At 36.9% G+C, this 26475-nt stretch overlaps 1 protein-coding gene across 5 annotated transcripts in view; it reads left to right on the forward strand.

The window, feature by feature from the left end:
* Positions 1-26475, forward strand: part of PLA2R1 (phospholipase A2 receptor 1) — a 140524-nt gene that overhangs the window by 90461 nt on the left and 23588 nt on the right. For all 5 annotated transcript variants that reach the window (XM_033231336.1, XM_033231338.1, XM_033231335.1 and 2 more), the window contains 7 exons: positions 5772-5836; positions 6618-6721; positions 8302-8441; positions 19391-19508; positions 20197-20327; positions 20687-20834; positions 24973-25211. In XM_033231336.1, the coding sequence (XP_033087227.1) occupies positions 5772-5836; positions 6618-6721; positions 8302-8441; positions 19391-19508; positions 20197-20327; positions 20687-20834; positions 24973-25211 (945 nt within the window). The remainder of the gene's footprint in view (positions 1-5771; positions 5837-6617; positions 6722-8301; positions 8442-19390; positions 19509-20196; positions 20328-20686; positions 20835-24972; positions 25212-26475) is intronic.

Consider the following 26475-nt stretch of genomic DNA (forward strand, 5'->3'; position numbering starts at 1 on the left):
ATAGATATTTGAGAATTGTTTTTTTTTCCGTTATAGAGATTAAGAAAAAATAATGGAGATACAGGTTTACTATATTGCTCAGTCATTTCCCTCTTTATTAGCAATAATGGTGAGCATGTCGAGATTGTTCACTCTTTATTAGCAATAATGGTGAGCATGTCGAGATTGTTCAGTCTTTATTAGCAATAATGGTGAGCATGTCGAGATTGTTAGCAATAATGGTGAGCATGTCGAGATTGTTTCATGAGGTTCTACAGACCCAAATTCCTATCTTCATGGAGTTTATATTCTTGTCTGGGAAGAAAGACCATGATCAATACGAGTAAATAGAATTATATAATATATTAGAAAAAAATAAGTGGATAAACGCCACAGGGGAAAATTAAGCTCAAATGAGGGATGAGGAATACCCGGGGGATGGGGCAGTTTTAAAGCTTCAAATCTTACAAGAGTATATTATTTTTAAGTTTGTAACGACTAATATACAGAAAATAGTAAGGAGTAGTTTTCTATTTCAACTTAAGGTAGAGAAAGACTACTTAATTCCTTGCAGAACTAAGCTAGTAAGAAAGAAACATGCAAGACCTATTAAATAATAAAACAAACTGGCCAAGAATAGTGTACTTGTCAGTGTGTTCCTTCGGTAAGCATTCATTAGCGAGTATGTGCCAGGCACTGGGGTATTTGTCAAAGATGCAAAAATATATGAGATACAGTCTCTGTTTTTAAGAAGACTGGATATATATACTTTAAAACATCGTGTGGTAGACAATAAATATGTACAATTTTATCTGTCAATTTTTAAAACATAAATTAAATTTAAAAAATTAAGAAGCTAGAAATGATATGATGTAGTAAATAGAAAGGGCACAGAGAGTACAAATTACAATGGAGGCATGAAGGCAGCTTTCCCTTGGAAGCTTTGAAAGCAAGAAAAAGCCATTTCCTTTTCCTGTAATTTAATCATATTTCATGATCTTCAGGAATCCTTTCTAGCCCTATCATCTTTTTATATCTTTGTAAGTTGACTATAAAATGAAGCCCTGTATTAAAGCATCCTAGACTTGAAAAAGAAATGTGTTTCCTCACAGTTCATGGGGATTTACTGTCTCTGTATCCTGTCTGTTGCACATACAGCCCATGAGGTACAAGCAGGTCAGGACTCCTGCTACATTCAGATGGAGAAGCCAAGAAAAAGAGAAGTTAGATGACAATCACGTGGTTCCACAGAAACTCGGTGGCGGAACAACCACTAGATCTGGAATGTTCCTCATCATAAATTTGTACACTATTTTGTCACCCTTCCACTCTTACAAATGGAACACTGAAGCCAAAATCATAATGTTCAATATGAGCATGTTCAATTACATATCAGGGTGTCAGAAAATACACATTTCTTTAGCCAGACACCATACTCCTCACCTCAGAGAGCAATAACAAGAGACCTGATGAATGGCTGAAAACTAATCCATAGGCATGCAAAGTATACATCCCAAAAAGAGCTAATATTTGGCCGTACTTACCATAACTGTGTCAGGTACTACAACAAGTACTAAAATGTAATCTTCCCAAGAACCCTCTGTAGGAAGTCTGTTATTAGTACATTTTACAAGTGAGGAGGCTAAGACTTCAAAAAGGTTAAGCAACTTGGTTACACAGCAGCTAAGTGGTGGAATTTGGAAAGAAACCCAGGCCATCTTACTTATCCAGTCATTTAAAAACCCTACATGGTGCTGCCTGTGACAGTGGAACAGCAGTGTCAGGGCATGTAAGAGCACAATGTCTTCATTACATCAAAATGCTAGTTCCAAAATCCTCCCCAAAACATGGCTGCCAGCTTTGTCTCAGACATGAACAATGAAGGGCTTCTTTGATCTTTCCAACAGAGCTTAGCTCTGCTGGGAACTTCAGTAGATCTTCTGTCTTCACCTTTCCTCTTAATTCATCTCCTAATCTTTGGAAGCTGGGAAGCCAGTGGGGATGGCAGAGTTAATGCCTCCCATAGAAGGGAAGGGTGAAACCCCACAGGCTTAGCAGTTTGATTCATAATAGCCACTGCCATGATCTAATTGAGGATTCTGATCTCAAATCAGACAAACTTTATGGTGCCTCATATGGCAAAATTGTCACCTGGCCTATGACCATGTTGATGTAGAATGCCTTATCAGTTTCATGGGTAAGGTGCTGACTAATCTCCCCACTGTGCTACAAAAGAAAATTATGGGAAGGTATAATATTTGAATACTGAGAACGGGGCCAGGGGGACTGTCCTAGTCTTTTCAGGCTGCTATAACAAAACACTATAGACTACGCAGTTTACAAACAACAGAAAATTATTGCTCACATTTCTGGAGGCTGGAAACTCAAGATCTCGGCATTGGCAGACTTGATACCTGGTGAATGCCCACTTCCTGGTTCATATGTATACTTATATAGTGGAAGGGGCAAAGGAACTTTCCAGGGCCCCCTTCTAAGGGCACTAATCCCATTCATGAGACCCCCCCCCCGCCATAGCCATCATGACCTTATCACCTGCCACTTGCCTTGTAATATATCACCTTGAGAGTTAGGATTTCAATATGTAAATTTTAGGGGGACACAAACATTTAGTCTATTGCAGGGTCCAAGGGGAAAGGATATCAAATTGGAAAGAAGAAAGTTGTTGCTTTCCAAGAAATTCTTATTCGTGCATAATTTGTGCCTACCTTGGGCACTTAATGGTGGTGGTGGTGATAGTGGTGTTCACATTTTGTAAGAAAGAAACCCTATACCTAAGAACATCCTACTGGAATGGGTCAATCCAGAAGCTATTTCATTCCATGATGAGGAGCAAGATGTGTAGAGATCATTCCACTCACTTCTGTCTCATATCTATCTTATAAATGTAGGAAGAGCACAAATAAATAATTAAATATTTTTAAAATTACATATGTGCTTTGTATGGCTCCCCTAAGAAGAGCAGTGATTAGAATTGTGGAAAACAAAAATAACATTTAGTTGCAGTGTCAAAAAATTAATTATGAGCAGGAAAGCTAGATACAGTTTTTAAAACCTGAAGCAAATACATTTTAAAAAAAGTTTCCATCTTGGAAAAAGAATGTCAATATTTTCTCTCCCACTCTTTGAGTAACAGAAGACCGTAAAGCATAATCAGAGTGAATTTATTTTTTGAGCCATCTTGATAATCACATTAATGCTGAAAAAAAGCTGCAAGCACTTTAGGACTTGTTTGACACAAACTACTAGCTAATCAGTCCACTTGTCTGACATTTTTACACTGTTTTGCAGTGTTGTCATTTTGAAATGGCAATTTACCATTATTATTAAATTTTTATTTCTAAGTGCTTCTTAAAGTATATATCAAATCTATTAGTCCTTCTCCAAAATATCACTTTGTCATTCTTGATGGGAGCATTTTAAAAGATGACAGGTTGTTCTTCCTTATATTGCTTTATGGATTAATATATTGACTGTCACTGTGGGGTTTTGTTTGTTTGTTTTGGTAAGTGCTGTTTCCATATGACGCTAACTATAATGGCTGTTTGTATATACCAAAACATAGTTGATGTTATAAAATGCGTGTTCATATGACATTTTTTAAGCCCTGAGCTTACTTCTCTATCACATTTCTTTATGCAAACACATATTAATAAGTCTTCTATTGTTGCGGCCTTCCTAAGCTAAAATTTCAAACATCCATTTTCACATGGATGCTCCATTCTGGATATCTTCTAGCATCTCCTATGAAGTTCAGTTCTGTGCCATATCACAGCAGGTTGTGATGTGCCATGTGGAAGTTACCATGCCATAATTGAGGTGGTAATAAATATGCCACTTAAGATGCAGTGGTTATAATTCCTCTTTAGAGGTCCTTAATTGGGGCAGTGAACAATCCAGGCCATGATTTCCAGTCCTGTGGCACATGAAACCTCTTTAGATAGAATGATTGAATGAAATTGTTGTGGTTCCCCCACTGAGTTCACAGCCAGTCTCAGTGGACCCATTCCAAAGTCTGACAATGGGAATCTGAATTCAGCCTGTAAGAACACATCCAGGAAACAACACCTCAGGGATCCAAAATTACAGTTGTTCCATCTTGCATTATTCTCAAATTGCTGATATGACAAACAGCCATGCTGTTTACAGAATAAAAATACCTGTTTATAAATTAGATTGTTAGAGGACTATTGGGTTCTGTTGTATGGAGAGCTGAAATTCCTATGGAAAAATAATATATCTTAAATTTTCTTCCCATGTCTTTACAGAAGAAATGAGAGTACAAATTTAAATATATAATGCCTTCAAATTAACAGGACTTTCGCATATAAAAATTAAGTTACAGTTCAACACACACTGCACACACACCCCTCCACCATTAAGTATACTGATTTACAGGTCTTAGAAAAACCCTTACTGCCTCTTCCTCTTTTATAGTTAAGGAGGGAATTGCAATTTCCTGGGTCATAAGTCAGTACATCTGCCCTAACGTGTGTGTGTGTGTGTGTGTGCGCGCGCACACACGCAGATGCATGCACATGGTACTTTAATTTTATACTTTATTGTACTTAGGTCCAAGTGATTAATAATGGTGTAAAATTAATAAAATGTAAAAGGATTGTTTTCCTTTTGTTGTTGTCGTTCAAGTCTTCTATTTCCTTACTAATTTTTACTACCTTTATTCTGAACACTACAACATTACTAATACAATCTTAGCTTAAATGGGTTTTTTTTATGATAACTATATCACTCTGCTAACATAGAATTTATAATCTATTAAAATTCCAATTTTTTGTTAAACAGTTTAATTTTATATTAAAAAAGTACATATTTTGAAATGTGTCTATGTTGACACATATAAATCTGGTTCCTTTTTTTATTATTATACTTTAAGTTCTGGGATACATGTGCAGAACGTGCAGGTTTGTTACATAGGTATATATGTGCCATGGTAGTTTGCTGCACCCATCAACCCATCTTCTACATTAGGTATTTCTCCTAATGTTATCCCTCCCCCAGCCCCCTGCCCCCCAACAGGCCCCAGTGTGTGATGTTCCCCTCCTTGCGTCCATGTGTTCTCATTGTTCAACTCCCACTTATGAGTGAGAACATGCGGTGTTTGGTTTTCTGTTCCTGGGTTAGTTTGCTGAGAATCATGGTTTTGAGCTTCATCCATGTCCCTGCAAAGGACATGATTCATCAAAAGGATAATTTTCTAGTAGTCAAACACTGGGCGTTCTGTAGTATTCTTTTGTCCTATATTGTGTCTCTCTATTTGAATGGGAAGGAAAGCTTATACTGTTTAAAGCTTAGCAATCAGACTAATACCTAAAATCAGTATCTTTACACTAATGATGCCTTGATACCTTAAATTGTTTTTCAAATACATGTGACATATGCAATGAGTTATAAATCACCAAGAGGGTAAATCACTGAGAGGATAAGCCAATAAATTTTTGTCAGAAAATGAATTCATTTTCTAATATTACTTTTTAAATCCTTCTTAGACAGTTAGAAACATTCTTTTCAAGTTGTATGAAATTGAAATTATTTTCCATGTTTGATTCCAGTTTTTCTTCATAATGAGGAGGGAATATTTTAGAATAATGAAGTTTCAGGTTTTCTCAAGATGCTAGGCCTTAGTATTCTCTTCCTTAGATAACTGGGTAAAATACTGAAGAATAGAAAGCCACTAGCAGCAACCCCATTCATCTTAATAGTGAAAAAGGAAAGCAAGTAGAATAAATGCTGACTTTTTAAATTTCTTTTAATAGCTATCAAAGTATGGTGCAAGCTGGTGGATTGGACTTCAGGAAGAAAGAGCCAATGATGAATTTCGGTATGAACCTAGATTCATTTGCATTTAATTTTGTTTGACAGGTTTTATTTGCAGAATGGTTGGATTCAATTTTAGTGATCAATTTGTTGAACACCCTTCAAACATTAACTTATAAATTTTCACTTCTCTAACAAAGACGTGAGAAGTTTTTAAAGAATATACTTATGAAACCATCACGACAATCTAGCCATAAACATATCCATCACTTCCAAAAGCTTTCTCTCCTGCTCTGTTCATTTATTTATTTATTCACTAATTCATTCATTTTTGTGATAAGAACACTTAACATAAAATCTACCCTCTTAGCTGGGCGCGGTGGTTGACACCTGTAATCCCAGCACTTTGGGAGGCCAAGGTAGGCGGATTGCCTTAGGTCAGGAGTTCGACACCAGGCCAACATGGAGAAACCCCGTCTCTACTAAAAATACAAAAATTAGCCGGGCGTGGTGTGATGCACACCTGTAGTCCCAGCTACTTGAGGGGGCTAAGGCAGGAGAATCGCTTGAACCTAAGAGGCAGAGGCTGCAGTGAGCCGAGATCGTGCCACTGCACTCAGCCTGGGTGACAGAGTGAGACTCCATCTCAAAAAAAATCTACTCCCTTAGAAAAATTTTAAGTATATGATACAATATTGTTAACTATAGGCACTATGCTCCATATGAGTATTTTTTTAAATTTAATAGAATATTATATCCTCAATCCCTACCTCAGAACGCTAAGAATGATGTTGGAGACTGGACATGCAGAATGCGAGACCTTAACATTTTTAATCTTCCCACAGCTGGAGAGATGGAACACCAGTGATATACCAGAATTGGGACACAGGAAGAGAAAGAACTGTGAACAATCAGAGCCAGAGATGTGGCTTTATTTCTTCTATAACAGGTTATTTTACTTACCCATTTTTGGGTTTATAATACAAACTGATAATTTTCAGGAGACTTAAAGTCTTTTCCTTGCATCATTTCCATGAGAAGTTTCTGTTTATTTCTCTTTTCAGTTGATGTGTTAGTTTTGTCTGCCATAAGGCTTAAGGATGGACATTTTTTCTGTTCAGTCCATGTATTCATGTTCTCGTAAATAATTTACATCTGAATAAGTCCTTCCTCAAAAATCAAAACAGCACCAGAAATGGGCCCAATAAAACTGTTAAAAAAGAAAATGCCTGACAAATACTTTTCCCTATGACATTTCAATTGAAGCACTTAAAAAAAAAAATCTATTCCTATATGCAATTTATAATGGACCAGAACTTTAACATCTGTGAAATTTACTTCCATTGTCCTATTTAATAAATGTTTTGATTCAAGTCAGTATTCTTTTTTTCTTTTAATACCTGGCATCAATTGTTGCCTGCTTTAGAATGGCAACTGTTTGCAAGTTGGATTTAGAAGCACATTTAGGTTGAAGATTGGTTTTTTTAATTTTCTTTCTCAGTACAGTGTAGTTAGGTTGATGGTCCACTCATTCCCCTTCTTTCTAACCAATAAAAGATAATGATATCCGTTACTATAACAGATTCATAACTAACCTGTGCCCCAGACCAGGAGAGGGATAAACATGGAAAATAATTTTGGGTGTGAGGGCCTCTGCAGAGAGTTAGGAAAGGAAAATCCATGTGGTTAATCAGCTTGCTTTTACCAGCAGGTGTCACAACAGCCTACAGAAAGGACTGTTTTGAGAGTCTGGGAGAATAGCAGCTAATCTGCATTGAAAATAGCATTCCAGCCCCTCCTTCAAAATGCCAACATCTTTTGGGCTCATATTCCTGATCTAGAAAACTGAGCCTGCCCTTCAATTGGCATGCATTCTGCCCTGTTCTAGAATTTATGACTTGGATGCCAATACAATGCATTCTATAATCTTTATTCTGAAAATATAGCTCTTCTAAATTTTAAAAAAAAAGCAGTCAGTTTGTCAGAGGCTGAGGATTTGAGGATATATCTTACTGAAGACAAGTCTATATGTGAGTCTGTTTTGTTTAGGGGTCAGTGTTAAGAAATGCTATTTTCTTGGAAGTTCTTGAGTTAATTTTTCTAAATTATTATATTTTCTAAAGAATTATAAAGTAGAAATTATCTACTGTTTTAGAATCTTTTTCCTCTCTGTACATTGAAGTTGAAGGTTTTAAAATGAAATTGTTACCCTACGAAGTATTCTTTTGCTACACAAGTCAAATACTCTTAAGATTTTAATCAGTTCTATGATTCAAATTGCAGTATTTATTTAGATTTTTTTAATTTGTAAAATTTCTACATTCTTAAATTAAAATTACTGATTTGGCCCCTTGCCCAATTAACTGTCGTCCCTAGAGAAATCTATCATCAGTAGTTTAGTTCAGTTTCTAGATTTTAAAAAATAAATTATGAAAAACCATAGCAGTCATAAAAATAGCGATCAATAGAGAATGCCTTCAAAGAATTGCCGTTGTTCCTAAACCATTTCTAACCCATTTTCTCCTCCAGGACTCTGGGGTAGTGAAGAGTGTTCAGTTTCTATGCCTAGTATCTGTAAGCGAAAAAAGGTTTGGCTCATAGAGAAAAAGAAAGATACACCGAAACAACATGGAACGTGTCCCAAAGGATGGCTATATTTTAACTATAAGGTAAGCTTGTTTTTCAAAAGATGCCTTTGTTTCTCTTTTGTAGACACTAATTTTGGAAAGTGTTCAAAAAGTGGAAGTGACTTTTAAAAGCTGTGAGTTGACCATAGGACCTGGAATTTTTTTGTCACTATTTTCAAGAAATTTTTCAAGAAATTTGAGTTTTCCATTTAGTAACAAATCTTTTGGAACAAAAAATTTTTGTCAAAAACAGCCTGGATACTGCCCCTCATTTCTATACTCAGTTTTACCATTGGCATAGTCATTTATTGTGCTGTATGAATGTTCCATTAGGTGTGACATATGTATGTACGCATGTGTGTGTGCACTCATGTGTGTGCGTGTGTGTGCACACGTGTATGTATGTGCCTGCATGCCTGTGTGTCTAGGTTCTGCTCCCAAATAAGCTGTAAATTTCAGAGGACCCAGACTCCAACTCCCACTCTTGTGTTTTCCCTGCCTGGAGCTGGCATACAGCTCTGCCCACTAGTGAATTGAGGGACTAATAACTTAGCTTGGTCAATGTCATCTGGAGCCTCATAAAGCTGGTACTTCCATGCAGATTTGAATTAAGAAAAAGAAATTGCCAGTGGGGATATTTTAAACCAGATTTATTATTTCTGATGCTGCCTTCAATTAAGGCCTAGGCTTTCCCTCCACTCCTCATATTTTATAATAAAATAACTTTATAGGCCTTAGGTGGAAGTAATTAAAATGCATCCCAAATTATAATTGTTTAACTCTTAGAAAATTAAAAAACCCAAACTGTGTCATCATTTCATATGCTAATATGAAATTCCTCTTCAGTTGTGGACAGCCCATTTTTAATCTAAGTGTTCAGTTATATTGGCAGGCCTTTCTCTCCTTTGTGATCTTCCTCCCATTGCTAATTTGAGAAATGAGGTTGCTTGGGTTTTTCACACATTCATTGAGTACCCACTAGATATTTGGCACTGATTTTTAATTTTTTAAATTTCTGGTAAATACAATATAGAATTCACCATTCTAGCCATTTTTGTTTACTGTTTACTAGTGTTAAGTATCATATACTCACACTGTCATTCAAAAAATCTCCAGGCCTTTTCCATCTTACAAAACTGAAACTCTACCCATTAAACGACTCCCTGTTCTTCCTAGCCCGAACCCCTTGGCAACTACTGTTCTACTTTCTGTGTCTTTGAATTTGACTACTTTAAATACCTCATGTAAGTGGAATCAGACAGTATTTGCCTTTTTGTGACTGGCTTATTTCACTTAGCATAATGCCCTCCAGGTTCATCAACACTGGCATGTGATAGGACTTCCTTTTGACGGTTGGACAATATTCCATTAGATGGATAGACTACATTTTGTTTATCCATTCATCCGTTGGTGGACATTTGAGTTACTTCCCCTCTTAGCTAATTGATTTTATGTATATTTCTTGTATCACTGAATTTTAAAAATATATAGAATTACTATCCTCATTTTACATATGAGAAGACAGATGCTAACAAAATTGTGTGACTTTTCTGACACTTCACAGTGAATAAGCGTCAGACCAAGACGCACTTTTTGTTTTCTGACCCTGAGTCTGGTGGTCTTGCCCCCTTCCTACGCCTGCCACTTCACATTGGCACTTGAGGCACTTTAAATGCAAATTAAAACAACAATGAGTGATTTGCCACTACACAGCTACTAGAACGGCCCACATCCATAGCATTGACAACACTACGTACTGGCAAGGAAGCCAAACAACAGGAGCTCTCATTCACTCCTGGTGGGAATGCAGAATGGTACGGCCACTGTGGAAGACAGTTTGGCAGTTTCTTACAAAACTAAACATACTTCTACCATTTGATCCAGCAATCACACTCCTTGGTATTTACCCAAAGGAGTTGAAAACTTATGTACACGTTAAAACCTGTCCATGGATATTTATAACATCTTTATTCTTAATTGCCAAAACTTGGAAACAATTAAGATGTCCCTAGTAGGTGAATGAATAAACTGGTACAACCACACAACGGAATATTACTCAGTGCTAAAAAGAAATTAGCTATCAAGCCTTTAAAACACATGGAGGAAACTTAAATTCATATTACTAAGTGAAAGAAGCCAATCTGAAAAGCCTACAATACCATATGATTCCAACTATATGACATTCTGGAAAAGACAAAACTAGAGAGACAGTAAAAAGATCAGTGGTTGCCAGGTGTTGCAGGGAGGGAAGGATGAAGTTGTGGAAGATTCTTAGGGCAGTGAAAATTCTCTGTATGATACCACAATGGTGGATGCATGTCATTAGACATTTGTACAAACTCATAGAATGTACAACACAAAGAATGAACCCTAATGTAAACTATGGACTTTGGGTGGTTATGATGTGTTAATGCAGGTTCATCGATTGTAACAGATGTACCATTCTGGGGCAATAGGATATGTTGATAATGGGGGAGGCTGTGTATGTGTGGATCAGGGAATGTATGGGAAATCTCCATACCTTCCTTTTGTGTGTGTGTGTGTGTGTGACAGACTGTCACTCTGTCACCCAGGCTGGAGTGCAGTGGCATGATCTCAGCTCACTGCAACCTTCACCTCCCAGGTTCAAGTGATTCTCTTGCCTCAGCCTCCCAAGTAGCTGGGGTTACAGGTGCCTGCCAACACGCCTGACTAATTTTAGTATTTTTAGTAGAAAAGGGGTTACACCATGTTGGCCAGGCTGGTCTCGAACTCCTGACCTCAGGTGATCCGCCAGCCTCGGCCTCCCAAAGTTGTACCTTTACCTTCCTCTTAACTTTGCTGTGAACCTAAAACTGCTCTTTAAAACATGAAGTCTTTAATAATATTTTTTTAAACAAGAGTTGCCGTATCAGCTTAGCCCCATGATACAATGAGCTCAGCAGCACTGTGAGATATTTTCTAGAGTGGTGTAATTGCACTCTAAAACTTTATGATAGTATTGAGGTACACTGTTTTTTAATCATTGATACTTTCTGTATACTTCCTATTTTCTGAAACTATAAAATCTTGCTACCAGGTATAAATTATTTTCACATTTCAGTATGAGAAACTTGTAGATAATATTCAATAAGACACTGAGGATTACTAAGTCTTTTATTAAAACCTTTGGCAATTAATTTTTTAAAGCATTTTTATGGTCATAAATAATGTGACATAAAATTTGCCATTTTAACCATTGTCAAGTGTACAATTCAATGGCATTAATTATATGCACAATGTTATACAACCATCATCTCTATTTCCAAAATATTCTCACTATCCCAAACAGAAACTCTGTAACCATTAAGCACTAACTTCCTGTTCCCCATCCCCTGGTAACCTCTAATCTATTCTCTATCTCTATGAATGTGCCTATTCTAGATATTTCATATTAGCAAACTCGTACAATATTTGTCCTTGTGTCTGGCCTATTCGCATGATGTTTTCAAGGTTCATTTGAGTTTTAGCATATATCAAAATTTCATTCCTTCTTGTGGCTGAATAATATTCCTGTGTAGCATGGGCGTGTGTTTTTGTGTGTGTGTGTGTGTGTGTGTGTGAATATTGCACATTTTGTTTATTCATTCATCTGTTGATGGACACTTGGGTTGTTTTCACCTTTTGACTATTGTGAATAATGCTTCAATGAACTTTGGTGTCTAAGTCTCTGTCTGAGTCCCTATTTTCAATTCTTTTGAGTGTATACCTATGAATAGAATTGCTGGGTCATATGGTAACTCAGTAGTAAGCTGTTTGAGGAACTGACAAATGTTCTTCCACAGCAACCAAACCATTTTACAATCCTGCTAGCCGTGTGTGAGGGTTTCAATTTCTCCACATCCTTGTCAACACTGGCTATTATATGTCCATCCTAGAGCATGTTGTGTTATTTCACTGTGATTTTTATTTGCATTTCTCTAGTATCTGATGAAGTTGAGCATCTTTTCATGTGCTTCTTAGCCATTTGTTTATCTTCTTTGGAAAAATGTCTATTAAAGCCCTTTGTCCATTTTTAAATTGGATCATTTGCCTTTTTATTGTTGAGTTATAGGAATGCCTTATATATTCTAAATATTAAACCCCTATCTAATATATGTTTATAAATATTTTCCTTCATTCTGTAGCTTGTCTTTTAACCTTCTTGATAATGTCCTTTGATGCACAAAAGCTTCCAATTATCCACTTTTTGTTTTGTCACTTGTGCTTTTGGTATCATACTGAAGAATTCACTGCCAAATCCAAGGTCATGAAGATTTGCCCCTGTGTGTTTGTCTGAGAGCTTTATGGTTTCAGCATTTATATTTAGGCTGTTGATCCATTTTGAATTCACTCCAGTATGTGACAATTAGTTTTTCACAACTGTTAGAACAAGTGTATCCTGGCATGGTCTCTAGGGAACAGGCATAAAGGAATGCCTAGCTAATCTCCAAATCACATTTCTGGTACAGATAGTGAACAACCCCAAAGCATGAACACACTGTTCTAGTTACTAACTCATGCCTCCTCTCATGTGTAAAATAGGATTTTTTAATATACTTTAAGTTCTGGGGTACATGTGTGGAACATGCAATTTTGTTACATAGGTATACACATGCCATGGTGGTTTGCTGCACCCATCAACCCATCATCTACATTAGGTATTTCTCCTAATGTTAGCCCTCACCTAGTCCCCCACTCCCCGACAGTCCCCGGTGTGTGATGTTCTCTTCCCTAGGTCCATGTGTTCTCACTGTTAAACTCCCACTTATGAGTGAGAACATGCAGTGTTTGGTTTTCTGTTCTTGTGATAGTTTGCTGAGAATGATGGTTTCCAGCTTCATCCATGTCCCTGCAAAGGACATGAGCTCATCCATTTTTATGGCTGCATTGTATTCCATGGCGTTTACATGCCACATTTTCTTTATCCAGTCTATCATTGATGGACATTTGGGTTGGTTCCAAGTCTTTGCTATTGTGAATAGTGCTGCAGTAAACATACGTGTGCATGTGTCTTTATAGTAGAATTATTTATAATCTCTTGGGTATATACCCAGTAATGGGATTGCTGGGTCAAATGGTATTTCTAGTTCTAGATCCTTGAGGAATCACCACACTGCCTTCCACAAAGGTTGAACTAATTTACACTCCCACCAACAGTGTAAAAGTGTTCTTATTTCTCCACATCCTCTCCAGCATCTGTTGTTTCCTGACCTTTTAATGATCGCCATTCTAACTGGCATGACATGGTATCTCATTGCGGTTTTGATTTGCGTTTCTCTAATGACTAATGATGATGAGCATTTTTTCATATGTCTGTTGACTGCATAATGTCTTCTTTTGAGAAGTGTCTGTTCATCTCCTTTACCCACTTTTTGATGGGGTTGTTTTTTTTTTCTTGTAAATTTGTTTAAGTTCTTTAGGATTCTGGATATTAGCCCTTTGTCAGATGGATAGATTGCAAAAATTTTCTCCCATTCTGTAGGTTGCCTGTTTACTCTGATGATAGTTTCTTTTGCGGTGCAGAAGCTCTTTAGTTTAATTAGATCCTATTTGTCTATTTTGGCTTTTGTTGACACTGCTTTTGGTGTTTTAGACATGAAGTCTTTGCCCATGCCTATGTCCTGGATGGTATTGCCCAGGTTTTCTTCTAAGATTAAAAGAGGATATTTTAAGGAAGTTAATGACAAGTCAAATCCTTAGCATTTGATAAATAATTCTTAGAAACATGGAATAGTTGTTTCTGGTTCAGCCTTTTGCTATTGGCCTTCCCCCAAACTTGATTTTTACCCACACAGTTCAGCTGCATCCCATGTGTCTTCCTGTGCATATGTAGAGAGTGTGTATCTATGGGAATGGTGGTAGTGATGGCGGAGCAGACCCAGGGCAAAAGAGCAAGTGAATGCTTCCCAGGAAAGGAATAGAAAGGAATAAATACATGCATGAGAATGGCGGGGAGAGGAGGTGCTTTCTGAAGCTAGCCCTGGGGCATGATTAAAACACCCTCATGTAGCTCAGAGTTCTATAAAAAAAAAATTTAGTGATAACTAACAGCTAGATCAGTAGTTTTCAGCCCTGGTCAAGTATTTAGAATCAGCAGGTGAGCTTTTTAAAAACATCAAGGTGCAGGAGATGTCCTGAAGATTCTGATTTAGTTGATCTGCATGGGATCCAGGCATCCGTATTTTTTAAAAGCTCCCTCAGTTATTCTAATGTGTAGCCAACATTTGCCAGGCAATTCAACAGTCATAGTTCCACAACTCTTTCTTCAGCGCATTAGGAGAATTTGATTGCAAAGGATATCATCACAGCAGGCTTCATGAGTAGGTGGCAATTCACCTGGCACAATGTCAGAGTCACCATGCATGTCTCCCCACCCACAGTGCCTTCCCCTGTACATTAATGCCTAAAATTCCACCACTGGAGTTTCACTCCTTTTTCTCAACACTTTCCTTTATTTTTAAAAGGGAAATATTTTTGAGATTGCCTCCTCTGTCATCTACACCTTGAAACAGGTGGGTTTATCAGATTATTAGAAAAACTGCTAATAGGAGAGTTGATAGCTGAGAGAAGTGGGATAATTTTTCCCTATTAACAGATAAAGCTACAGAAGGAAAACTGGGAGATAACAATGATGGACCTTCTTTACTTCACAGTTCTGAAATGAGTTCCAATATATTATGTCCCATTAAACTTTGCTTCTTGTTTGTGAATTTCCTAGGACTAATTTTTATTGGTTATTTCTAAGGAAAAAAAAAATCCCACTTTGTTGACAAATTTACCACCTTTTAGAGTTTTCAAAACTGAGATACACAGAAATTAAGCATCTTTTCTGATGTCTCATAAATAGTTTTCTCTGTGTTTGACAATGTAGAAGAGGTTTGACCAGGGGTTAACCCAGGAAGAGTGAGTCATATAAGATACTTGTCCCAGCAGATCTGTGGGAGGAAGAAATTCTAAGTGTGTGTGTGTGATTAACTCTTGTGCTTCTACTTACATATTTTTATTCAAGACCTGGATTGGGTGGCAATGGCTGCTTTCCACTGTCTAGTTTGGGATTAATCAATATTTGATTTTGTGCATAACATAGTTTTTCCTTAAAAATATTCTCACCTCTTTTTGGAATTTACTCAAATTGGAGCACTTCTTTCATTCATTCATTTGACTATGCTGGATGTCGGGAATTCAGTGGTGAGGAAAAACAGAAACAGCCCCTTCTCTTACACATTAGAGGGAGAACAAACATTAGTAAATCAATCAGGAAAATGGCTGTTTAATTTAAAATTGTGGTGTCTGTGATGAGGGAAAGTTGTGTGGTTCTAGAAAAGTGTATAGCCAGAGGACATGACTGAAGTGGTCAGAAAGGCAAGGAACATTAAAAATAGGGGGAGCCGCATGTGCTAAGGTCCTGCAGCAAGCGGGGAGTATGACATTTAAGAAACTAAAGGAAGCATAAAGAACTAGAGTGGTGGAAGGTGAGAAAAAAGAAATGGAAAGGGTGATACCGTATTGGACTACTGGCCTCTATCCTAAGAGCAATGGGAAACTCTTGATGGGTTAAAAACTAAAGAAGGACGTGACCAGGACCAAATTTTAAAAAGTTACTCTAGGTACAGTGCCAAGGATATATGGGAGAAGGGCAAGTGTGAGAAAGGGAAGGGCAGTTAGGAAGCTATTGCTGTAGTGCAGGCAAGAATTAGTAGCCTGGGCTAAGATGGTGGTGGCAGAGACCATGAGGCAGTGGGAATGGGGGATGGGTGAGGGGACTTTTTGGGAAATGAGATGTCCAAATGGTATGGCTGTTGGGGAGATGGAGTGGGAGGGTGAGGATGCCTCTGAGGCTTCAGGCTTCTTATATGTGTATAAGTGCATACTGACCATGCCATTCATTGTGAGTAGAACACTGGGAAAGGACCAAGTTTGGAGGGAACTGAATTTCATTTTCAAATATTGAGCTAGAAATGATTTTGAGACAAAAAAGAGTTTTATATTGAAAGTCCATTTAGAATAGAGTAGGACCCCCTTAATTCACAGTAATAATCAGGGATGCATTAAACTTGATCACATTTTACAAATTAGTAAGTAAACAATTGTTAATTAAGGATGCTGCATTTCATCTTGCTGCTTTGCCTTAATTATTAATGACACAATTTCGGAGTGTGTTAGTAAATATGTTATATTTTTAGAAACAATGAAGTCATGGTAATGGGAGGCCACACTTCCCTAGTCAAGCTAGTAAATCCTGGCTGAGGCAAACATAGAGGAAGCAGAGGGGGGTGTTTTTCTGGAGAGATTTATTGAGCTAGTTGAACCAATGAGGTTCATTGGTATTTATGAATGGTTCGTTAGTGTAACTATCTGAACACAAGGTGAATTCACATTAAATGATAAGACTTCCCAATAATTAATATGTGCCACTCTTTAGAATTTGTAATTAGAGGAAAGAGGCAAAGTGAAAGGAAATAGATAAAAGGATAGTTGTTATAAAATTAAACTCCTTGAAAGCCAATTCAGTTTCTTTGTGAAGCAAACAAGACAAAAAGGACCAGAAGAATTGAAAATGTATTTTCTCTCTTAGTTGGCAACTCAACTTCAAGCTAGTTCAGGGCTTCCAGTTTTTATCCTAAGAGCAGTGGAAAATTCCTGAAGGGTTTAAACTAAAGGGTGACATGATCAGGACTGAGTTTTAAAAAGAATTACCTTGCACTATTGACATTTGGGGCTGGATAATTCTTTCTTTTGGAAGACTGACTTGACCTGTGCTTTGCAAATGGTTAGCAGTATCCTTGGTCTCTACCCACTAGTTGCCAATAGCAATCCTCTGTAAAAATGAAAAAAATCTGCAGGCATTATCAAAATATACCATGAGGGGCAAAATTATCCTGTTGGAGAACCACTGAGCTAAATTTAGAATGCCTGACAATGTCATTTGACAACCATTTTAAGGTGTCTTGGCTTTTATTTTGCTCATTAAATGTTTACTAGGGAACTTCTCTGGTGTGATGTTCAAAGAGGAGTAAGAGTCTCTCTGCTTTTAAAGGGTATGTGATGATGGGGAAGGGGTGGAGAACTGACAAATTTGGAAATTAAAGAATGATGGGGAAAGATATTGTGTTAGACCAGTCTTGCATTTCTGTAAAGGAATATCTGAGACTGGGTAACTGATAAAGAAAATAGATTTATTTTGACTTACAGTTCCACACGCTGTACAAAAAGCATGGTGCCGGCACCTGCTCCTGGTGAGGGCCTCAGGGAGCTCACAATCATAGCGGAAGGTAACAGGGAACCAGCATGTCACATGGCATGAGCATGAGCAAGAAGGTGAGGTGGGAGGAGGTTCCAGACTTTTAAACAATCAGATCTCGCGTGAACTGAGAACTCATTCATAACCTTGGGGATGGTCCTAAGCCTTCGTGAGGGATCTGCCCCATGATCCAATCACCTCCCACCAGGCCTCACCTTCAACACTGGGAATTACATTTCAACATGAGATTTGGAGGGGACAGACATCCAAACTATATCAGATACCATTCCAAAATAAGATAGGAAAGGATGCTTGTTCAAGTGTAGGCTTCCATGCTAACCTAGAATTATCCCGTAGCTGGGTTTTTCTCAGTGGCGAGATCTTAGGATCTGACCTATCGATCACTCTGGTTGTCTGTGTTCACTGATGAGAGAATTGAATATGAGAGAAGAATCCCCAGCAATTCCGGATGAAATATCCTTTGCATAAAGTTTCTCCTGACCTCTCTGGAATTTTGCCTGACCCATTATAACCTTTCTCTTCTATCTTTTCCTCTCACCTAACTCCATCTGGTCCTACCAACATTCTTAAATTTCATTGAACTTTCGGGGAAAAACTAACTCATCTTTAACCCTGCCTGTCCTGTCAACTATGTATCATTCTATTTCTCATCCCATCCCATAAGAAAGAAACCTCTGCGGCTGGGCACAGTGGCTCACACCTGTAATCCCAGCTCTTTGGGAGGTCAAGGCGGGTGGATCACAGGCTCAAGAGATCAAGACCATCCTGGCCAACATGGTGAAACCCTCTCTCTACTAAAAACACCAAAACTAGCCAGGCGTGGTGGCACGCATGGGTAGTCCCAGCTACTCGGGAGGCCGAGGCGGGAGAATCGCTTGAATCCAGGAGGCGGAGGTTGCAGTGAGCCAAGATCTCACCACTGCACTCCAGCCTGGGCGACATGAGCGAGACTCCATGTCAAAAAAAAAAAAAAAAGTAAAGAAAAGAAAAGAAAGGAAACCTCTGCCATGATACAGACGTGATTCTCTCCTGCATAACACTCAACTTTTATTACCAAATTCCACAACCTTTTTTGTGTTCCCTTTAACATTGATGGCCAACCTTCCCCTTCATTTCTACTTCTTCCAGATTTCTTTGGTCATACCCTTGCTTTCTGTCCCACTGGAATCATTTATTTTTCTTCTCTGGCTCTTGCCAGTAGACTTAGTGACCAAATGGCTGACTCAAGTACTTAGTGAATTTAAACACCTGATGTGCTTTGACTCCCCATTATTTCTCTCTCACTTAAAGTAAGGAAGTGTGTTTGTAAATAAAATTGAACTAAGCTGTTCATTGCCACCCCCAGAATGGTTTGTTTTTTGTTGTTGTTGTTTTTTTTTTTTTTGATTAAATGTGCCAGTGTAAACTTTGCAATCAGGGTGGCTCCTTTTTAGGAAGAATACTATGTTTCATTGTGCTGAAGGCATTGTTCTGACATTTCACATGACAAAATTCATCCTTGCTTCTGTTCCTGCCTGCTGCAAATGCAGGCAAGTCATTAACTCACCCTGAAAGCTGCTCCTCTTTGTTTTACTGTAACACCTTTGGAGGAGTTGAAAGAAAAATGAGTTCTTTCTGCCCAAGAAAATTATAAAGAATTTTCAAAACTGATATTCAGTGTCTTTGGGAAATTTTTAATTCACTTAGAAAAATACAGAAATGAATGTTTTGTTTTGACATTTTTTGATAGTGCCTCTTGCTGAATATCCCCAAAGACCCAAGCAGTTGGAAGAACTGGACGCATGCTCAACATTTCTGTGCTGAAGAAGCGGGGACCCTGGTCGCCATTGAAAGTGAAGTGGAGCAAGGTAGAGTACTCAAGATCGAACCAGGCCAAGATAACCATTTTTATTCAAGTATTTATTAAAATATCCCCCCACCAATACTAACATTCCCAAATCAACATTTAAAATACTGTATTGCTGGTGATACACAAATTTTCGGTTTGACTCATAGGTTTTATTTCATGATATCTGTAAAAGCTAGTATGCTGCATTGCTTATAAACTGCTGGGTTTGGGAGCCTTTTCTCTTACCAGTAGCAGTGGAAAGAATAAGGACATATTTATGGCCTATATTTCAAAATGGCTAAAAGAGTCTCAGGTATAATCTACATGTAATTGCATGGTATGATTTTTAGATCCCTTTAGATTTACCTACATGCTTTTATTTGATATTTAAACAATTATATACTTTAGTTTAAATATAGTAGGTAAATCCTCTTTTGTTTAGAAAGGTAATTAATGAACACTGGAAATTGTTTTGTTAATGATATGATGAAATCTCAGGTTATCCAGCTAATTTCTGTCAATTTAAGCTAAAACAAAAGTGAAAGAAACTACATTACCTTAACAAGGATAAAGTAACAAATTCCTACAAATGATTCATAATTATGTTTTGCTGGCATTTAAATATAATCATAGCTATAAATAGGATTCAGTGATTACCCAAATGCTTTCTGCAGTATTAAATTAGATAATGTATTCCTGCTTTTCAGCTTTCATTACTATGAATCTTTTTGGCCAGACCACTAATGTGTGGATAGGTTTACAAAATGATGATTATGAAACATGGCTAAATGGAAAGCCTGTGGTATATTCTAACTGGTCTCCATTTGATACAATAAATGTAAGTTTTAAGATTTATTTTTTAGAGATCACTTTGGCAAGATATTTTATTCAAGACTTGTTTATTAAAGCTTTTTTATTTTTTGTATTTTGTAGGTATAACTTTATATTAGTTTGTCATTAATACATTAATTTTTAATGTAATTTGATATAATTTTATGTGTTCCATATATAATTACTTTACTCATCACAATAATTGTTTATTTTGTAGGTTATGCAATGACTTGTGAATAAGTTTATTAAATGCAAATAAAGGAATAATGGTGTCTTAATTTTAAAAATAATGTTCTTAATACAAATTTTAATGTTATAATAATGCTATATGTTATCATACTTTTGATAATATGTATTATTTTAAAGATTCCAAATCACAATACCACTGAAGTTCAGAAACACATTCCTCTCTGTGCCTTGCTCTCAAGTAATCCCAATTTTCATTTCACTGGAAAATGGTATTTTGAAGACTGTGGAAAGGAAGGCTATGGGTTTGTATGTGAAAAAATGCAAGGTGAGAAATATTTGGATTTTTATTCCTTTCGTTTCCAAAGTCCATCCTTCTCTTCCATGTTGGTTTTACACAGCTGTGTAGCTAACAGCTTCATGGCTAACAGTGTCAGGCACTTCTTTGGCTTTACGAAAGTTTAGTTATTTAATCTCCTCTACCCTAGGCTTATGCCCTTTCGTGGGATTCTAAGGACTGCTGAGGCCACTTGAGTGATGACCAGATTTATGTATCTATCTTAGTCATATTAAATGGCTTTACTGCTTCATTCTGGGATTATGTATCTGTTCAGGTAATTTTTAAAGGTCACTGAGAAAATGTTGGGAAAGAATCAGGGAAATAAACCAACTCATACTGGCTCCATTTTTGGAACCCTGAAAATGGTCTCTGTGGCTAAATGTGGTATGCAGCAAGCTTCTAGATCTGATGGGCAGAACCCCCAAATAGTTTCTGTGTGAAATGCCAAAGCCACACTATTACAAATAGCCAACAGGGTCAATGAGCAGTGTGAATGCACTATAACTGACCTTGAGTAGTATAAATACAAACAACAGCTCATGCTTTTATTCAATGCTGGGTATGTACCCCTGCCCACACCACCCAAGAAACCCATAGTTGCTGTCTAGAGCTGTGTGGAACTCTGGGCAGTCTAGCATATATATGTATATATGTGCTTATTTGGAATAGGAACTTTACTTCTTAATGTGGCATACGTGTGAAGTCTCTAATGTTACTATCAACCCATCCTCGAAAAAGCAGTGCCAGGGAAGCTCCATTTCTGGTTCTCAGCTACCACTTAAACATTATAGTGGTCAGGAACTGAAAAAAAGATACTAGATCTGTAATAGGAAGAGTAATATGGGAACAGCAGAGCCTTGTAGGGAAAGAAATAATATGAGCATGCCAGGTACTTACACATTTATGATGTACCTGACACTGTGCCTTGAGTGTATGCTCAGTTTGCCATAAAATCCTCAAGGCAGTTCTATGAAGTAAGTAAAAGTTTCCCATTTTACAGACGAGGAACTCGAGGCTTAAAAACATAAGTAATCCTTGCTGGGCACAGTGGCTCACACCAGTAATCCTAGCACTTTGTGGGGCCAAGGCGGGTGGATTGACTGAGCTCAGGAGTTCAAGACCAGCCTGGGCAACATGGTGAAACCCCGTCTCTACTAAAATACAAAAAATTAAGCTGGTGTGGTGGTGGGCACCTGTAGTCCTAGCTACTAGGGAGGCTAAGGCACGAGAATCACTTGAACCCGGGAGGTGGAGGTTGCAGTGAGCCGAGATCACACCACTGCACTCCAGCCTGGGCTACAAAGCAAGACTCTGTCTCTGGGAAAACAGTACAACACAAAACAAAACAAAACAAAAATAGCACACTCAAGAGAATCTCAGTTAAACACAATGATTTTATCCTACTACCTTAATGTTGATTTATTCTTGGAATTTGCCCTCTCATCACTTTCTCTCTTTGGTATTTTTGGGACTAACAGTGTAGATTTTCCTTTAGAGATAGTACAGAATAGTGGTGATTGAGAGCATAGGCACTGGAGTGCCCACCACACATGGGTTCCCACCCTCCTTTGTAGATAAGCTTCAGTCAAGTCATGACCTTCTGTGATCATGATTTCTGCATCTGCAAAATGTGGTAATAACCATCTCACACACTCTATGTATATATAACACTTAGCATACTTCTAGCATGTATTTGACAAATAATAGAGTTTTTTATTATTTCCAAAAAGTATTGTTCAACTACACTAATTATTGTAGCCAACAATGACTCTTCAAGTTCTGCTCCTCTTCTTCATTTGCCAGATACATATGTGCTCACATTGGGCTTGAACCCAAAGTCTTTTATCCACCAAAAAAATTAAGAAACCAAATAAGAAGAGACACAATGGCAAAGCAAGACTCCCCAGTTTAGAACTTGGTTTCCAGTAGATCTTTCTTTTTCAGGGCAATGGGTGGAAAAACCCTGCTGCTCAAAAATAACTTGTTTTGAAACTTAATGGAATCAATTACATATGGAGAAATTTATATATGTAAAAATACAGATGTATAACTCAGTGGGGAAAAAAACAGTCAAATTGGCATTTTGGTAACATACCAAGAATTTCATTTAATTTTATGAATTGTTAGCCTTTTAAAATAGCTACTTTGATATTATTTTTATTTTGTATGAATAACCATTACACTGGGCACATAGGCTGGGCACAGACTTCTAGCAAAGAATAAAAATATGATAAAAGTGTGATCCATCTGCACTTAAGAATTCTCTCTGCCAAAGATAATGACACAGAAACAAATGAAAATATCCACAGATTTTAGTAGTAATAGAAATAACTAAGATTCATATGTTTATTTTATATACACATAAGATTAACAGATATAAGTTACTCAAAAAATGCACATTGCATCTTGAAGCATCAAATAAATTTTTCAATTAATAGTAATAAACCTATAAATACTCGTGCTTATTTCAATCAGTGACTCCGATAAACCCATATTTCAGAAGAATTTTTTGAAGTGTTAGTAAACTTCTAAATGTCTTCAATTTTATGGCTTGTTAACTTTTAGAGACATCAATATTTTTGAATAAGTAAAAGGTTAGAATGATTAATTACATGGTTTAGCTAAAATTCAAATAAAATATGTACCCTTTCTCTCACTAACTCAAATTTGTTTCAAAAGAATTGTGAATTTTGAAGGAAAAACACTGAAGAGTCAGAGTTTTATGATAATGAACAAAAACTAAGATTCAAAAAATACATAATAAATAATTTTATTTAAAAATTTCCCTGTATTTGTATTAATGATAACATAAAATTATATAAAATAAAATGTTTTCCATAAAAAAAACAAGTGTGATCCATCACAATTTATAGAAATTAAATAGATTCATTTTACTTTGGTTTTTCCATATGTACGGCTGCTATATTGAGGTAATGGTTTCAGATAAAGGTCAGTTTCCCACTTTGCCATTTTTATTGGAGGGAGTATGACCGGAGGCAGAGAGTGGAGGAAGAAGCAACAATCATAGGATGCTTTCTGTGTCTCCATACAATAGTGTGTGCGCTGTGTGGATATCTTGTTCAATTCCATCCACACCTCTCCAAGGGAGACCATCATCTCTTGGAGACCATAAATTTGAGGTTTAGAAAGGTTTACTTGCCCAAGGGCTCTTAGCCAGTTAGGGCCAGGAATAGGATTAAGTCCCAGTCTCATGACCTATCCACACCTCACATGCTTCTTTCCGACACCAAATGTTGTTAAACCAGTACACAGAAATTCAAGTCCCTTTGGATCAGAAGGTACAAAAACTCTTACCTTGTTTTTGTCCTTTAGGTTTTCTAAACCTTTAATCTATCCTAGTATATAACATAGTACAGAACAGAAAGGCAAACGCACATATTAGAGAGGGAACACCTGTTCATAAACACAGGCTTGGTTTTCACATGATCAGAGGCACTCACGAACACTCAAGCACCAATGCTTGACAATCTTGCCTTTTAATTTATAAACCTTGACTCTGACAGGTGACATATTAATAGTAATTGTTTATAAGAATAGTGTGTATTTCTAAGAATTTATTAACTTTATTTTTTAAAAGTCCTTTTAGAATTTATACATGCAAACATTAAGCACAATAGTGACTATCAGTGTCAAAAGTGTTATCAAGTATTTTACCTGATAATATGCACCTGTAATATTAGGTTTGCAATGTAGTATGTGACTATATAACATGTGCCTCTCTGCTATTAAAAAGCACTAAGTTCTGCCAGAGCAGTGTGGATTAGGCCAAGTGTAGTTAGTGGAGTGAAACCCACCTAAGAAGATCACCATCAGTTCCACCAAAAAGCAGTCAATTTGATAAAGGATGGTCAAAAATGGGAAATCTTCTAGAAATGGTTCAATCAATGTTTATGTTTTTGAAAAAGGATTCATTAAATTTCCTAAGTGTTCTCATTTTTTAGCATCACCTACACTTTCAGATAGTGTCCTCGTTTTAAAACAGTCAATTCCAGAAGAAAGCTCTGTGATCAACATGAATCATAGTGACAAGGATCTATGCTAAGCTTTGCCTCCTCCTTTGTCATTCAAATGCTACAAATGACTTTTGTTGCTGTTCTTGTTCTAGATACTTCTGGACATGGCGTAAATACATCTGATATGTATCCAATGCCCAATACCTTAGAATATGGAAACAGAACTTACAAAATAATTAATGCAAATATGACTTGGTATGCAGCAATAAAAACCTGCCTGATGCACGGAGCACAGCTGGTCAGCATCACAGACCAGTATCACCAGTCCTTCCTCACTGTTGTCCTCAACCGGCTAGGATACGCCCACTGGATTGGACTGTTCACCACAGATGTAGGTATCCTAACTCCCTTGAGACATCCTTGAATAATTAAGTTTAGCATCTATCTCCTTCGTGATCTGGCCACTGAAATTAGCACTGAAAAAAAAATCTCAAAAATAATAATAAATATAATACTTAAATAATTGGTTTATGCAATTATTTGACCAACCTTATGAGCAGCCTATGACTACAAAATAAGAGTGCACACCTCTTTAGGGTAAACACCCACTTACCTAATGTCTGGAAATCAATACCCTTCAAAGGTTCTCTGAAAATTTCCAAGTACCCCGATACTGCCTTGCATGTGCACTGGAACACGTCTGAAACTCAAGCACTGCATTTGGGAATTGGTGGCATTTAATGAATCCCCAAGAAAAAAATGAATCATTCTTCTTGTCTAGAAATGTGATTATTAATTAGTTCAGTACCCCTTATAATTAAGCACTTGAGGTTTTATTTTCCTCTAGGGATGTGGTTTAGAGAATACATTATTTTCATTTTTTAAATAAAAATATTGTACACTCAAAGTAGCGAAAAGTACACTAGTCTATCCTGACCCCTAGTTCTACTCCCTAATGTTAGTAATTGTGAACACTGTCTTGCGTGCCATCTAGAAATTTTCCATGTATACACATATATATTCATGTAATGGAAGAATATGTATATCGTTTTTCAAACACAAATGAGATCTTATTCTACATGCTGTCTTTAGACTGGCTTTTTAATTTAATATATCTTTTACAATTTCACATGTCAGCACATAAAAATCTCGTGAATTCTTTAGAACACGGCATGTAAGGATGTACCACAACTTATTAAACCATTCTCCTGTGAATAGGCATTTGGATTCTTCTCTGTTTTTCACAGTTATAAACAATGCACATGAAATATCCTTGTTCCAGTAGGATAATTTTTTAGAAGTAAAATTGCTGTGTACACTTTAAATTTTGACAAGTACTACCAAATTGCCCTCCAAGAGTTTGCACCAATTTACATGCCAACCACAGCATGTGATAACGTCTAATTTTTTCACATCCTTGCCAACACCAGGTATTCTCAAAATTTTAATCCTTGCCAGTGGGAGAGATAAATAAATGATATTTCATGATGATTTATTGCATCATGTAGTACAGAATGTTTTAACTTTATGTAGTCAATTTTGCTTTATGGCCTCTGGATTTTCTATGACTTAGAAAGGTTTTCCCCACACCAACAGTACAAAAAAATTTAACCAAGTTTTCTTTAACATGTTTACATTTTTAATTTTATGTTTGA

This window comes from Trachypithecus francoisi, unplaced genomic scaffold (genome assembly GCF_009764315.1).
Source record: "Trachypithecus francoisi isolate TF-2019V2 unplaced genomic scaffold, Tfra_2.0 Lachesis_group13, whole genome shotgun sequence".
NCBI lineage: Eukaryota > Metazoa > Chordata > Mammalia > Primates > Cercopithecidae > Trachypithecus > Trachypithecus francoisi.